Here is a 14857-nt window from a genome sequence, read left to right on the forward strand (position 1 = left end):
CCTGTGACGTCTGAGCTAAGTCTTGAAGGATTCGTTAGTGTGATTCTTCCTCAAAATTTGCAAGGAAATTAGTGCTATTAAATGTAGTAATTCTAAAGATTTTAAAAGAAGGACATGGGGATGAAACCAATTTAAAAATATCCTACAGGCATAAAAATTTAATACAGTTTTTATTTTGAAATGTCTCTTTAATTTTTGAAACATTTTATGAAACATTCTTGCCAAAGAGTAGAAACATACTCTCTTGGGTCGTTCTTCAAAGACAGTGAAGATCAGCCTGGCAGCATTTTAAAGAATTTGATGTAAAACATACCGTCTAACCTGAATAACTTTGGGACCGTGCCACTCTCCCTGGTCTTGCTGTTGATTTCTGTTTTTAAGGAAATGAAAAGTATGAGTCGATCGCGGAAAAGGATTGAAGACATTAATTGTACCTGTGCGATTTGGGCACTAGAGGGCCACCAACCTCGCAAAGTTTCTTTCCATCAGCTTTCAGCTTTTCATGTCATCTTAACCTTTTAACACAAAGAAACGTTTTGCACTTTTATTATGAAATATTGACAGATACTAAAATATGTAGTGTCCTATGTAACATAGAGAGTAAAATAACACATAAATGCATGTGTTTTCCTGCCTAGATAAAGAGACAATATTTTACTAATATCTTTTAAGCCACTTGTTTGTACCTCCTAACTTCATCACCTGGGTCCCCTTCCCAACACAGAAGTCATCACCATCAGACTGCATGCTTATCCTTCACTTAACTTTGCTTGGTAGTTTTACTACATACATACAGATCTCTAAACAAAATCCTTTGTTGTTTCTACAAAACCGCATTGAGCTAAAAGACAACACCGTATGATTCCATTTGCGTAAAATCCCAACCCAGGAACACATGAACTTAACTACCTTTGTGCCAAGTTCAGAACATAGAGTGCCGTCCTATTCCAAAGCAAATATGACTCTTCCCTTATTTCTTCCTCTTAAACTTTCTTAAAGGAAAATGTCTTCATGATATTATCTTCAGGACTCTCCCCATAATTTGTGAGACTTAATCATGGTGGGCGAGCCCTGTGGCTCCCCACTCCTTCAACAGAAGCCAGATTTCAGATGCTCAAGGCCTCTGCCTCTTCGTTCAGGTGGTTCCATTGTTGGGATCACCAGTCTTCCAAAAGAGTGACTGTCTTTCAAATTGCCTTCCTTAATTTCAGATTTTGTTTTCTGGTTACCAAGTCATCTGACGTGGCCAGGGTTTTTAAAATTGCTGGTGATTGTACTAATTGTTTAAAAAAGCTTAAAAAATTATTGTAGAACTGAATCTGATCATTATGGAAAAAAAGTACAGAGAAATTGGTCATAAATATAACCACACTCTCACACAAACCATTATTAAGATTTTGACATAGTCCCATCAGTCATATGAGCTTTTAGGCTTGCTTTCATATGTTTATTAGCTAGGGTCAAATTACATTTAAAATTTTTACCACCTTAACATTACAACAGCATCATAGTTACATTTATTATGCACTCATTATAATTTTTATTTGTGTAGATGTGTTTGTCATTGACTAGTTCACTTGACTAGGTGACATATGCAAATTCTTTGCTTTTTTTAATGATAAATAATGCCATCAAGCACTTTGTTAGGTGACTCATTTTATGAGTTGGGATCTTTACTTAAGGGAGACTCCTCGAAGTGAATTCTGCAGTCAAAACACAGGAACATCCTTAAGCATGTTGCAAACTCATTCTTCGGGAAATTTCATATAAATTTACAGAACGAGCATTTGTTCTTAGTATTTGTGCTCTCCTTTGATGCTAGTGTTAAAGCTCACCAGACATCTTTTTTTTAAATCTCTCAAATCTTTTTCACTGTAAAAATAATTCAGATATTTTTAAAGTGCATAAAGTAAAATGTCTCTTCCATTTTCAACCCCAAAATTAAAAGCTCGATATATTTTTTACTCTCCCCCACACACGCATGAGTGTCTGAAAAGTATAGGTCCCTGTGTATTGTTGTGTGCATACATGTGTGTGTAAAGTTGAAATACGCAATGCACATTCTCCCTGACACTATGCAGGACTATTAAAATTTTTTAATGGCTGCCTGATATTCAAACAAGGCTATATTATAGTTTACAGAGGCCAAGGACTCAGTACACATTTTTCCTATTGTAAACAATGTAACAATAAATACCTTCACATACACCTTTGCACAATTATGCATGCATTTATGTAGAATAAATCCCTAAAAACAGTGTTTTCTTATTAAAATTGAAATATCTTCAGTTTGTGGGAGTGCCCGGTTATTACCAAACATTTACAGTTAAGGAACTCAAAATATTAATGCAGTTTACATTGTAGTTCCTCACTTGTAACTTGAGAATAGTTTAGGACCTAAGTGAATCCACAATATCCATTGGGTTCAACGGGATATCTTAAAGCTCAGGAAAAATGGCTTTTTCATCCCTTCAACAAACATGTACTGTTTACTGGATCAGGGTACTCTTCAGGAATTAAAAAAAAATACAAAGTCACTCCTCACTTAGAATCTGTGTCAAGCAAAAAAAAAAAAATAAGGCAAAAACTAACATAAGGAAACCCCCTCTCCCCCCCAAATCTGATTTTTTTACCCTTCTCTTGAATGTAAGAGCTATATTCTTTGCAAGAGCTTAATGAGCAAGATTGACAAGAAGTCTGTTTCCTTTTAGTAATTATCTGTGATTCCATGTCGTTACAAAATGCTTTGCGTTCATGAGTCATCGGTGCAAAGCACCTAACTGTGGGAATGATATGGAACAGCATATCTGTGCAAAGTCAGGATCCAAAGGCATGAAATTCTGCTCCTTCCTAAGGAAATGCTGGAAGTGGGTTTTCTTTTGCCAACGACCAGCTGTTGGAGCTACAGACCTGGGGTCTTAGGTAGTGCCTCTCACCTGGCCCAGCCCCTGGTTTCACCAGCAGAGAAACAGGCTCAGAGAAGGAGAGGTGCCCGCCCAGGTGACACAGCCCAGTGAAGTGGAAGCCGGCCATGAACCCGTGCCTCCCGCCCCCACACCTGGTGCTTTCCAGACACCACTGGCCTGTTTTCCCAAACCTGCCAGGCCCCCCTTTCCCCCCACCGGGCTGTCTTCCACGAGGTTGTAATCCTTCATTTCAAGACTATACATGGTTTCATATTCACTGTGTCTCCACCTCAATCATCTCTGCGATGAAGCATTTGCAGATAACCACTGATTGTCCAAAATGGATCCTCAGGCAGGTGCGGGGCCAAGGTCTGAGATGGAAGAAGGCGGGGTCTTCCTGTCAGTCACTGTGGCGTGCTGCACCTTTAAAAACAGACACACACACACACACACACACACACACACACAACCTTACCACAACCCAGGTTCAAGAATGAGGCTATGAATAGTAGTTCCTTACCTTAGCTGACACTTCTGCCTTTTCAGAGGACTTTCACATCTACTCCTTCATTTGTTTGTCAAAATAGTGTGATGAGGCCAGAGGCGCAGGAACAGGTACGGTCCCCATTTTACAGATGAGGAGGCTGAGGCCGGAGGGCATGATGTAAAGAGCCCCAGAGCACTCATTTCAGGAGAGGCTGAGAGACGGGCCGCCTAACCCCCCAGGGCGAGCTCATGCCCTGCCCATAAGGACACACCTTTGCATCTGGGGAAGCCTCCATCCAGCCCTGTTGGCATTCGAAGCCTCTGGGTTATTTCTGTGTCCCCTTCCCTTCGGGGAGATTCTAAGAACAGAGGAAAAGCAAGTGTAGGCACTCAGCGAGGGTAATAAAACTGTAATTCCTGAACAAATCTTGGGGCCCAAATATCTTCCATTCTGAGAAACACAACCCAATGTCCAAAATGATGGTGGTCTTACTTAGATTTCTCGCCCAACAGTCAAAACAAGTACATCCAAGCTCGAGGCCTCTCCTTCTTTTTCCCCTCTAGGTGTGGGCACCCCAAGAATGTTCTGCAGCCCCCTTCTCTTGGGCCTCCCCGAAAGCCCAGCCTTGCCCTTGTCCCACCCGCCTTGCCCTGGGCCAGTCCTGACCCCTCCTCCTGCCCTGCCCCCTCCAGGGGAGGCACAGTCCCCTGACCAGAACACAGCGTGGCTCCCGGAGCTTCAGTTCTGTTGTCTAAGGTCCCATGGCTGGTAGGGGCAGCCCCAGGGTTCAATAGCAGCCTCTCTGCCCTCTGCCCTCCGACCCCATACCTCTTTCTTTCTGTATCCCTCTCATTCGCCCCCTCCCACCCTCCCCGTTACTTTGCATTGGCGGTCTTCACCCCACTTGGGTTCTTCAAACCTCTACATGTGCATTTAAAAATGTTCTCATTAGGTGAAAGGTGTCAGGAGCAGGCCTGGCTGATTTCTGCCTGGACACGTACCTGACACCGAACAGCTCTCAATGAAAGGTCGTCGAATTGACTTGAACTAACACGTGCACCCACTCGGAGGTAGCAGGGCTCTCCTGCCCCTGCTGGGGGCCCTGGGTGTGAGGGCAGGAGGGGCGCCTCCCGGCAAGGATGGCACCCGTTACATCCGGGCCTTCTGGGTGGGGGCGGTTCTGCCCCCCGCCAGCTCGAATGGCTCGGGACACATTCCTTAGACTGCCTCTAAAACCTCAGTTCCTGCATCTGCATGAAGGCATGATGTCTTACCCCGCACCCACAGCAAAGAGAACCCCGCTTTACTCTGGGAATCGGAGTACACCGGAAGGTGTTCAAAGGCCTAAAAGTTATGGAGCAAAGACAAACAGTGAAGACTTATCTTATTTTTAGATGAGTTCCAGCTTCTCTCTGCTCTCCTTAAGAGGAGGAGGGGGGTCCTTGAACATGGAACCGATCTGGAAATACATTTAAAAGCCCATGCATTTTAGCGCCTTTCATAGATTTGTCTCCTCCCTGTAGAAAACCACGTCACCCCTCAGCAGCAAGGCTGTAGAATGTCCCCCAGAGACTATTCTCTTCTTGACAGAAGGTCAACGTGTTGCACTGAAGATGGAAAAACCTCCCCCCGTGATGTCCCTGCAAAGGGGGGTGGATGGTGGATAAATGGAATAGGTTTAGAAGCGGCGTGGGTGAGGACTTTCGCTTTCAGATATTTGGCCAAATTTCAAAATTGGTTTATTATGCAACTGAATTCATTTCTTAAGCCTAAGCGGCTTCTCTTTAATGTCGTCTCCTGGCTCGTGGTTTGTTGTTATTGGATGTGAGGTAATATAACATCGTATCATCATTATAACATACCACTTCGCAGCAATAACCTGTGTGCCGTGAGGCACGCAGAGCTGTATGATGTTCTCCGTCAAGCTCTCCTCCTGGTTGACAGGCCGCTCGCCTCCATCTTGGACTTAACTGCTCTCATGGAAGGCCATGACTTTAGAGGCATTTTAATTCTGCAGGTGTTTCAGAGGCAGTGGAAAAAAACATCTCACGCAGAGGAAGGGGATTTCCTCTGTAACATGCATGGAAGCTTTATAGAATGTTTGGGGGAAAGACAGACACATGAATAATTTTGCCCTGTTTTTGGTTACCTCTCTGACATACAGCCACACTTCTTCAAGAAAATTCCAGGAAATCCTAAAGGGCACTGCCTAGAATTTGGCAAAGCTGATTTGATCACCCAGGTCCCTCCAACAAACCTGAAAATGTAGCTCTGACATGGGGATTTCCAAACTTCGATGCACTGCTTATCTAGAATTATCTCGAAAGCTTTTGAAGACCCCAATTCCCAGGTCACACCCCCCCCTTACCAGTTAAATCAGAATGTCTGGGGGCTGAGAGTCAGGCATGGGTACCTTTGAAAAATCCCCATGAGTTATTCAGTGTGACATTTGGAAGCCACTATCTGAATATCTTTTTGGCTGCTTGCGCTGGATAAACTTCACATTCTCTACCTATTAGGCTCCTATTTTGTAAATTTCTCATTAAAATCTTAAATTCTTAAAATCTTGAGTTTCAACTACAATTAGTTGAGCCCCTACTAAGTGCTGAAGATTTGCTGGCCGCCTTCACATTCATTGAACCCCCTTCCACCCTGGATGAGCCTTGAAGAGGTGGATGGGCTTTTCTCCCTGCGGCAGGGGACTGGGCTGGGGTCCAGAGGGCTTCCAGCCCTGGAGGAAGAACGCACAGTTGGTTAAGGGGCAAGTCAGGCATGGAAGAGAGACCCGGCTCCCCATGCAGTGGGCTTCCCTGCTCTTTCCCTACCTCATTTTCCTAGTCTCCCAAGATCCAATAAGGTGTACAGTTTCTTCTGCGATTACCACTGATGCATGTTCCCTTCTCTCTGTTAACATCAGGTGTCCCCGTTTTGCTGCCTGGAAGCCGGTACATCATCACCTATAGTCACAGCAAGGCTATGACTTGTCACTTGCAAGACACAGATGGGGTTTATTAGTACAACTCCTGCCTGGTACATAATTTTTTCTCTAACATTCCAATACTAACAGATAACCAGGCATGGAGGGACACCGAGGGACTGTGCCACAATCCACATGTGGGGGGCACGGAGGGGCTGTGTCAGGAGGCCTTTCCATGTGTAAAAGGACCCATGAGTAAAGGTCTGTGCCACGATCCATGGTCCATGAGTGGGGAGCAGGGCACCAAGGGGCTGTGCCTTGATCCGCGCCTGGGCATACACCGAGGGTCTGCGCCACAATCCACGTGTGGAGGGAACACCAAGGTCTGTGCTACAATCCACGATCCAGCACGGAGGGACCCCGAGGGGCTGCCCCAGGAACAGGTACCTTTTCCCCACCAAAGATGATCAGGCCTTGAGTTTGCTGTCTTTACCCCCTTGCATGGCTGAGGCAGTAAGGCTCTGAGAGATTACAAGTCTGTGGCACAGTCCTGCGAGCTGATGAGCGGAGTCATGGGGTTCGAATCGGAGCCCTGACCCTTGAGCCCACACCCACATCCCCACCCCACTCTCCTCCATCTGCCTCCTCACCTGCTGCTGTAAGAACCGACTCCCCTGAAGCCTCCTATTTCAAAACGTTCTCCTACGGCAAATGGATCCTGGACGTTTTCTTTGGCTTATTGTGTGTTGGGGGGTGGGAAGGCAGCGGGTGGAAGCAGGAGACCCACAGAGGAACCGGTCGTCGTTTGCCCTGGACAGAGGTTTGCTTGCTGCCGCTGTCATTGTATTGCATTTTGTCTGCGCATCCATCTCGAAGGAGGACCAGCGCCAGAGAAATGTCACGCTCCCGAAGAAAAGGCCCAGGGATGGGAAATGCCAACCACTGACTGAGCAGAAGTGGCAGCCCGTTGTCTTGGCCCTTTCCTCGCTGCTGGCTTATGAACGATGGTGGCGGTCATCCTTGTTCCCCGCAAACACATACGATGAGCTGAGGTTCTAGCACCCACAGGATGCTAGGAGTTCAAGTCCACAAAGATCATGTACTAGCTCAGTGAGCGTCAGGATTTGCACGTAGTGGGTTCTCGCTCCTTGAAATACAGCTTAATTCCCTACCATCCCTGGCTCCGGGGAGGCCACGGCCACAGGTCGTAAGCAGCACTGGGGACCGAGCCCCCACAGCCCTGCCCCGGAGCTCAGCCCCACCTCTCCCTCAGCAGAGAATGCACTTCAAACATTTGTGTGCTATGAAAATGGCAAAAAATATTAGCAGGATTCATACGCCTCTGAACTGCCTATTATGATACTTCTTTGGAATATTTGCTTCCCTTTCTAGAGAGGGAGTTTATATCTACCGTGAAGAACCTTCCCCTGTGTTCCCGTGCTGTCTTCCCTCCCCTCTCACTGGCGGGAGAAGGACAGGAAAGGCAGAAGAGTAAGTGGGGGTTGCACCGAACAAGCCCATGCTTGTGTAAGTCTGTGCAATTTCAAGAAATTACGTGAAATCAGGAATGCAGTACAACAATGGTGATAAGAAAATATTATGTTAAAAACAATGTTGTGTGGGATGCCTGGGTGGCTCAGTTGATTGTGTCTGCCTTCGGCTCAGGTCATGATCTCAGGGTCCTGGGATCGAGCCCCTCATCGGGCTCCCTGCTCAGCAGGGAGGGAGTCTCCTTCTCCCTCTCCCTCTGCCTGCCGCTCCCCGTTTGTACTTGCTCTCTTGCTCTCTCTCTCTCTCTCTCTCAATATCTTAAAAAAAAGTCCACACGGTTGTGTGTCGACTAGGACTGGAGTCAGCATGACAGGGTCATGTGTGGAGGACAGGTAAAGACCCCGTGTCCTCCTTCATTAGGAAACAGCTTGATGGTGAATCATGTATGTAAAATACTTGCAAATTCAAATAATAGGAAAAACACGGGCTGGAAATGAGTTTCTTCAGTCCTAGGGTAGAGCGGCTATGTGTGCATTTCTGAGTCACTGTGCCCCTGCCTGCACCCTTTCCGGTTTGCCAACCCGATTTCCAGAGTCGCCCTTTGCACTTTCGTGTGTGGGTGCTGGTGACCCAGACTATTTCACAAATGCCTCTTTTCATTTCCTCTCTCCCCTCTCTTTTAACTCTTTCCTTCAGCTCTGCCAATATCCCAGGATACACCGGGAAGGTTCATTTTGCAGCCAGCCACCCGGCAAATTCTGATATTCCATCAACAACCCCATCACCAGACTCAGAAGTGCACCGGTAAGTCTGAGTCCTATTACTCAACGTGCTCAGATACACTGGAGGCAGGCGGGGGTGGGGGGAGGGATCATCATTATGGTTATTCCATTAAAGAACAATTACATACGAAGAGTAAATTTACATCATTTTTAAAAATGGGGTGTCAAGTCCAAAAGACAGAAGCGTTCATTTTCCCGCTGTTGCTAAAGGAGCGTATGAAGATACTTAAAGTGTGTTAGGTGAGCAGCATCTTTTCCTCTTGGACTTACAGCTTTGCACCCGTATCACCCTTCTGCGTAACCAGCAGAACACGGGTGGATGCCAGGAACACATCACATGAGCCACATATTTACTCCCTGTGAATCACCGCCTTAGTTTTCATAAGAGACAACATTCTGTTGAAAGTCACATGTATTTTTAAACACGATTTTACGAATGGAAAACCGGAGACCTCAGAAGGAAGGCTCTTGTGGACTCCGTTATTTGGAGCTGCCAGAGAGAAGCAGCACATTATTATTCATTATAACTCAAATCTGAAAATGTTTGTTGGAGGTCCTGGGCCTGCAAATAAGATGACACAGTCTTGAAAATGTAAATGTGGTCTTAACCAGGTCCAGTGGCTGGCTCCTGCAAATAAATAAAACTATCCCAGGAGGTCCCTGTGCGTCTTGGAGGAGGATGGAGGGGTTCTCCCCCAAAGGGTGCCTTTTCTCCTTTTGGTAGAGAATCCATTCATTTATCCAACATTTATTGAGCATCCACTCTGGGCCAGGCACCATTCGAGGCCCTGAGCACATGGGCTGAACAGACGCGATCCCAGCTCTCAGGAGCTTACGTTCTGGTGTGACAGCAGAAACGCACACAAGTAATTGAAGAAATAAAATGATTTGAGAGAGTGCTATGTGCTGCCCAGGAGAAAAGGCAGGGAGGTATAGTAGGTAGGGCCTGGACAGGGTGCTGAGTTAGCGTGGCAGTCTGGGAGGGCTTTCCGAGGAGGTGACCTTCAGGCGGAGTCCAAGCCATCCCCCTGGATTTCTTACATGTTCTGAAAGGGGGCAACTGGGGAGAGCCTCGTGGGCCCTGGTGGTCAGTTCATACGGGCTATTTATTTTCTCGTTCACTCACACCTTTACTGGTTCATTTGTATGTGCTTTCACTGGGTCAACAGAGTTCGTGGTTCTCCAGGAATTCACAAGAACTAGACCCAGTTTGCAAGGAGCTCAGAGTCTAGCCGTGAGCAAGAAACACACAACCATAGTAGAGGATGATGCATATCACCCTAATACTGTCACTCACATGGGTGAGTGCTTCGTCTATACCAGGCTATCCAAGTGCTTTGGACTTACCAAGTCATCTCACCAAACCAGAAACCCTGTGAGGGCTGTGCACTTGTTTCCCCGCTTTACAGATCAGGACAGTGAGGCAAACAGAAGATTTCAGGGGATCCACGTGGATCCATGTGGGGGGCACTAAGGAAGGCTTCACAGAGGAAGGGGTTCATGCCGCGACCCTTGGTCTCATAGATATCTGCGGGCCAGGCTGTGTGTGGAGGGGTTGGCTTTTTCCAGGGATCCCACATGCGAAGCCCCTCAGCACACAACCATGGAACCGTAAGAGGGCTGCGTGGGGCGCCCAGATCATTGCACACCCTGTATGCAGGACCTGGTTCCTCAGGCAGTGACTGGGTGCAGGGAGATGCCTGCTGACAGAGGGCTTCGTCAACTGATCTAAATTCTGGGTTCACTGATTGCCTAGAACCTCTGGGCCACCTGATAAGAAACATTTTAAAGGAGGACATTGGCTTTCGAGGCTACTATTTTGCATTGAATCAGTTTTCTCTCAGGGTACGTTTTCCAAAGTCACAGATCCATTTGCAAAGGCAGGACTGATGGAAATTTAGACAATTAATGGATTTTATTTCGTTGATGGGCCTAAGGAAACAATGGCAAAATTAAAAGCATTCTGATGTCTGTTGTTTAGACGTAGTGTCCACAAAGATGGAATCATACACTGTGTCTGGGTGGTTACTGACAGGGGACAGTCCCAGTGATGTGATCCCAGGGCAAATGTGAACATTCCTGATCCCTGGCCTTCTTCCTTCATGATCCATCTTCTCTCCCCATACGTCTCAGACCTCAGCTCTGATACCTGGTGGGTCTAGCACGTTTCCCTGGGCACGTGATCTAGCTGTTCCATGTACTACTATATTTCAAAGAAATCTGTATTTCCAAGTGGAAAACCATCTTTCACTGTTACTGAACTGTTGCTACTGCTATAATGTTGCTGGTGCTGTTCCTGCTGTTCCTAATTTGCTACTGCTGTTCCTGCTGTTCCTATTGCTGTTCCTGCTGTTCCTATTGCTGTTCCTGCTGTTCCTAATGTTCCTGGTGCTGTTCCTGCTGTTCCTGGTGCTGTTCCTACTGTTCCTAATGTTGTTCCTGCTGTTCCTGCTGTTCCTAATGTTCCTGGTGCTGTTCCTGCTGTTCCTAATGTTGTTCCTGCTGTTCCTGCTGTTCCTAATGTTCCTGGTGCTGTTCCTGCTGTTCCTAATGTTGTTCCTGCTGTTCCTGCTGTTCCTATTGCTGTTCTTGCTGTTCCTAATGTTCCTGGTGCTGTTCCTGCTGTTCCTAATGTTGTTCCTGCTGTTCCTGCTGTTCCTGCTGTTCCTATTGCTGTTCTTGCTGTTCCTGCTGTTCCTGGTGCTGTTCCTGCTGTTCCTAATGTTGTTCCTGCTGTTCCTGCTGTTCCTGCTGTTCCTATTGCTGTTCCTGCTGTTCCTAATGTTGTTCCTGCTGTTCCTAATGTTCCTGGTGCTGTTCCTAATGTTGCAACTGCTGTTCCTGCTGTTCCTAATGTTCCTACTTCCGTTCCTGCTGTTCCTAATGTTCCTACTGCTGTTACTTCCTGGGAAAAGGACTCAAGTCTTTTGGCCACACCCTCAAGCCCAGGTTTAGGCCCATTGCTGACCCCCGGTGAGCCCCACACTTGGCATCCCCCACACACTGCGCACAGCTCTGTCATCTTGTCTCAGAGTGGGGACCAAGGACCCTCTGGTGGCTTCTCTGGGGTTCTTATTCTTGGGGTGCACATAGGCTCAGGAAACACAGACAGTGGCAGCAACCCAAGGGTCACTCACAAAGAAGCGACCAAGCTCTGTTGGGCCAGGTGTCCAGACCCCTATCCCTGCACCCACCCCTAATGGCGGCACGCCACAGACCTGGGGCTTGGCAGCGAGAAAACACAGTGGGGTGGTCAGACTTTAAAAAGCTCTCTCTAACACGAGGAGTCCCCCTGGCCCTTGAGATCAGAGAACATCGGGCCTTTGAGGTTCTCCTTCATGAAGTATCACCTCTCAAATTTTGTGATGCTATATTTAATGTATTTTTGCTGAAAATTCCCTGCGAAAGTGGGAGTCGAGGTCTCTCTCTGATGAGTATCATGAGAACCTCATGAGCTGACTTCCTCTTGATGGTGTCTGACTGATCTGCTGCGTTTTTCCTGTCGTTTCTGAGAGGCTGTCTGCACACGGGCATGCCCTGGGTGCTCCTGAACGCAGGCGCTGGTACCTGATGAGCCCTGGTGCTAGGGGCTCGCACTGCCCCACGGGGGCCAGCAGGCGGCTTGTGCCTGCAGCCCACCTCCAGGCGTTCTGGGGGGTTCTCCCCTCCTGCCCCCAGCAGCAGAACCTCTCCCCCCACCACCTCTTCTGTCTCCTTTCCCCCGGAGAGGAGGTCTTGCGCTTCCACAAGTGCATCCTTCCATCTGAGCACTGGGTCCTCTCCAACCCTGCTCCCTCCCTCTTGCTCGGGAAGAAACCCAGCGCCTCCTGCCCCAGCCTCCTCCCTGCTGCAGAAATCACAGGTGTGCCGTTTGAGCAGCCGTTCCCTTCTCTGCCCTCCCCTCCCTCTCACTCCTAAGCTTCTTTCAGAGGCGAACACCCAGTCTCCCTTCCCCCGTCTGCCTCCACGCCCTCCCAGCCCGCTCTCTGTCCACCTCCCGTGGTCCGCATTCTGACATTGCCGGTCAACAGTGCTCCTGCCCCCACCAGAGGTCGGCTGGTAAGACCACCGGGAGAGGCTGAACACTAAAGACCGTTGGCAGGCAGGGGGTGGGCTGGTGCACTTGCCATGGGTCTTTGTGCCTGGGAGGCGGCAGTGGTGGTCTGGATTAAGGAGTTAAGGCCTTGAATGTCAACGCCAAGGGGTTGTGGTCCATGTGGCCCCAGGAACACATTTTGAGCAAGGTGTACAAAAGACCAGCTGGGCCTAAGATTGATATTGAGATGAGACACAGTATAGCAAGTAAAGAGATCAGTGGATGAGGTGGAAGTGAGGGGCAGGGGTGCCGGAGGTGGGGGAGACCGATGTTGTGAATCTCCCACTTTGAGAGCGAGGGAATGCACACGGGGGTTTCTCCTCATTCCTATTTCCAGGACAGTCCGGAGTTTCCTGTGCATCCCCTCACACCAGAACGCCACCTGAACAGAAGCTTGAGTTTGTACTTCAACAGCCATTTTCCACCACATAATAAAATATTATGGCATCATGATAATCATAGCATTAAAAAGGTGCGCCTGGGTGGCTCAGTCAGTCAAGTGTCTGCCTTCGGCTCAGGTTGTGATCCTGGGGTCCTGGGATCGAGCCCTCTACCTCCCTGGGCCTCTTGCCCCAGGCTTGCCCATATAGGGACTTTGTGTTGTAATGTTTGAGTACCTCCTTTTACCTTTATTTTCTATTCTATCTATTCTTAGCACCCACTGTAACTCTAGGCACAGAGTAGATTTTCAGTCAATGAAACCGATTACAACATAATGCATGTAATGCAATAAATGAGACGCGATGCAAATAAAAGAAATAAATGAAACAATGCACACAAGGATTAATCATTCCCAGTCTCTCTGTTACATGCTCTCCTGACCCTCATTCACTCTCCTGAACATGTGTATCATTAGTTGGAAAACAGATGAGGTTATATATTTTTATGTATATTTTATGGGTCATGTTTTTTCTTTTTTTTCTCCACCCCCTTTATAGCATCTTACGGAAAGAAATGGAAGTTGATGTCTTCCGTCACCAGGCACCGCTGTCCCGAATGGTCACAACTGTAAAACCCTACAATCCTTTCAATAAGAAACAACAGAAAACTGTAGGACATTGACAAAGGCCTACCCTCCCAGTGGGACTCATAAACCTCAGCCTTGGGGAAGCACCGCACATGGTGCAATGGGGAATAAAAGACCCAGGCATGTTCGGGTGTGTCTGTAGAGGTCGGATGAGGTCTGCTGCTCTTTTCTGCCTTAGGCAGAGTATCCTGGACCCCAACCTCAGTCACTCGTCTGACCTGGCCCTGGAGAGCCACTATTCCATGATGGCAGCCAAGATTTTCTGGAAGTCATCAGTAGCAGCCATTGTATTTCCAGAAGATTCCTCTTTAGAGTTGGAAGGCCAGGTCTACCTAGAGGTTTCATGTCTTGGCCATGTTAATGCAGTGATTATAACTGCAGAGGGTAGATCATAGATTTTGTGACCACAGACTATCCAATCAAAACCCCATATGTTCTTAATGGGAAGACTGAGTGGCTAAGAGAGAAAGTGGTGGTGTTCTTTCCACATATGGCATCATACAGGGACAACATCTATGATAACAAAGGACAAAATCATCCCTTGCCTGGCCGTAATATTTCCCTTTCAGAAAAAGAAGCATCCCCAGGCTCCATGAGGCTCAAGGGGCAGCAGTGACCAGTCATGTCCGCTTTAGCATCCGTGTGTGGCCCGCCTGGGCCTTGGCCAAACACAGCACCATTTCCAGAATCACTCAAGAGTGAATGTGGGCTGTGCGGGATCCCTCTGGTCCCGCAAATGTAGTTTTACTTGTATACGCATGAAGTTTATTTCTATTTGTGTACACCTATCTATAGATCCCGTCAGAGTTTACAAGTGCTTTCACGAACTTTAGCTCATTTGATCCTGCAAACCCATAGCAAGCATTTCACAGGTACCTTGCTACTTTATGAACGGCCAGACTAAGGCAAGGAGAAGTGAAGTATTTATCTCAGGTCATGCTACTAATAATTAGTAGGGTTAGGACTAGAACCCAGGCTTTCCAAATTTAGATACTGTGCCTCCATTTCTCTATAGATTGGATAACCGAAACAGAAAAAAGACAAAAAAAAAAAAATTCTCCCTATGTTCCTAGACTTTTTAGAAGTATTTCTCAGGGTTTTTCTCCTGCACTCTTCTTCCAAGAGGTTCTGAATGAGAGAGTGATCCTACA

The 14857-nt window shown here is 47.4% G+C and overlaps 1 protein-coding gene across 1 annotated transcript in view; it reads left to right on the forward strand.

Annotated features, from left to right (window-relative positions):
- The window catches only part of SPATA48 (spermatogenesis associated 48), a 66452-nt gene extending 52253 nt beyond the window's left edge, over positions 1-14199 (forward strand). Inside the window, exons 8-9 of the mRNA XM_027572986.1 lie at positions 8498-8605; positions 13618-14199. Coding sequence (XP_027428787.1) covers positions 8498-8605; positions 13618-13741 — 232 coding nt within the window. The 3' untranslated portion in view covers positions 13742-14199. The remainder of the gene's footprint in view (positions 1-8497; positions 8606-13617) is intronic.
- The last annotated feature ends 658 nt before the right edge of the window (positions 14200-14857 follow it).

This window comes from Zalophus californianus, chromosome 12 (assembly GCF_009762305.2).
Source record: "Zalophus californianus isolate mZalCal1 chromosome 12, mZalCal1.pri.v2, whole genome shotgun sequence".
Classification (NCBI taxonomy): Eukaryota; Metazoa; Chordata; class Mammalia; order Carnivora; family Otariidae; genus Zalophus; species Zalophus californianus.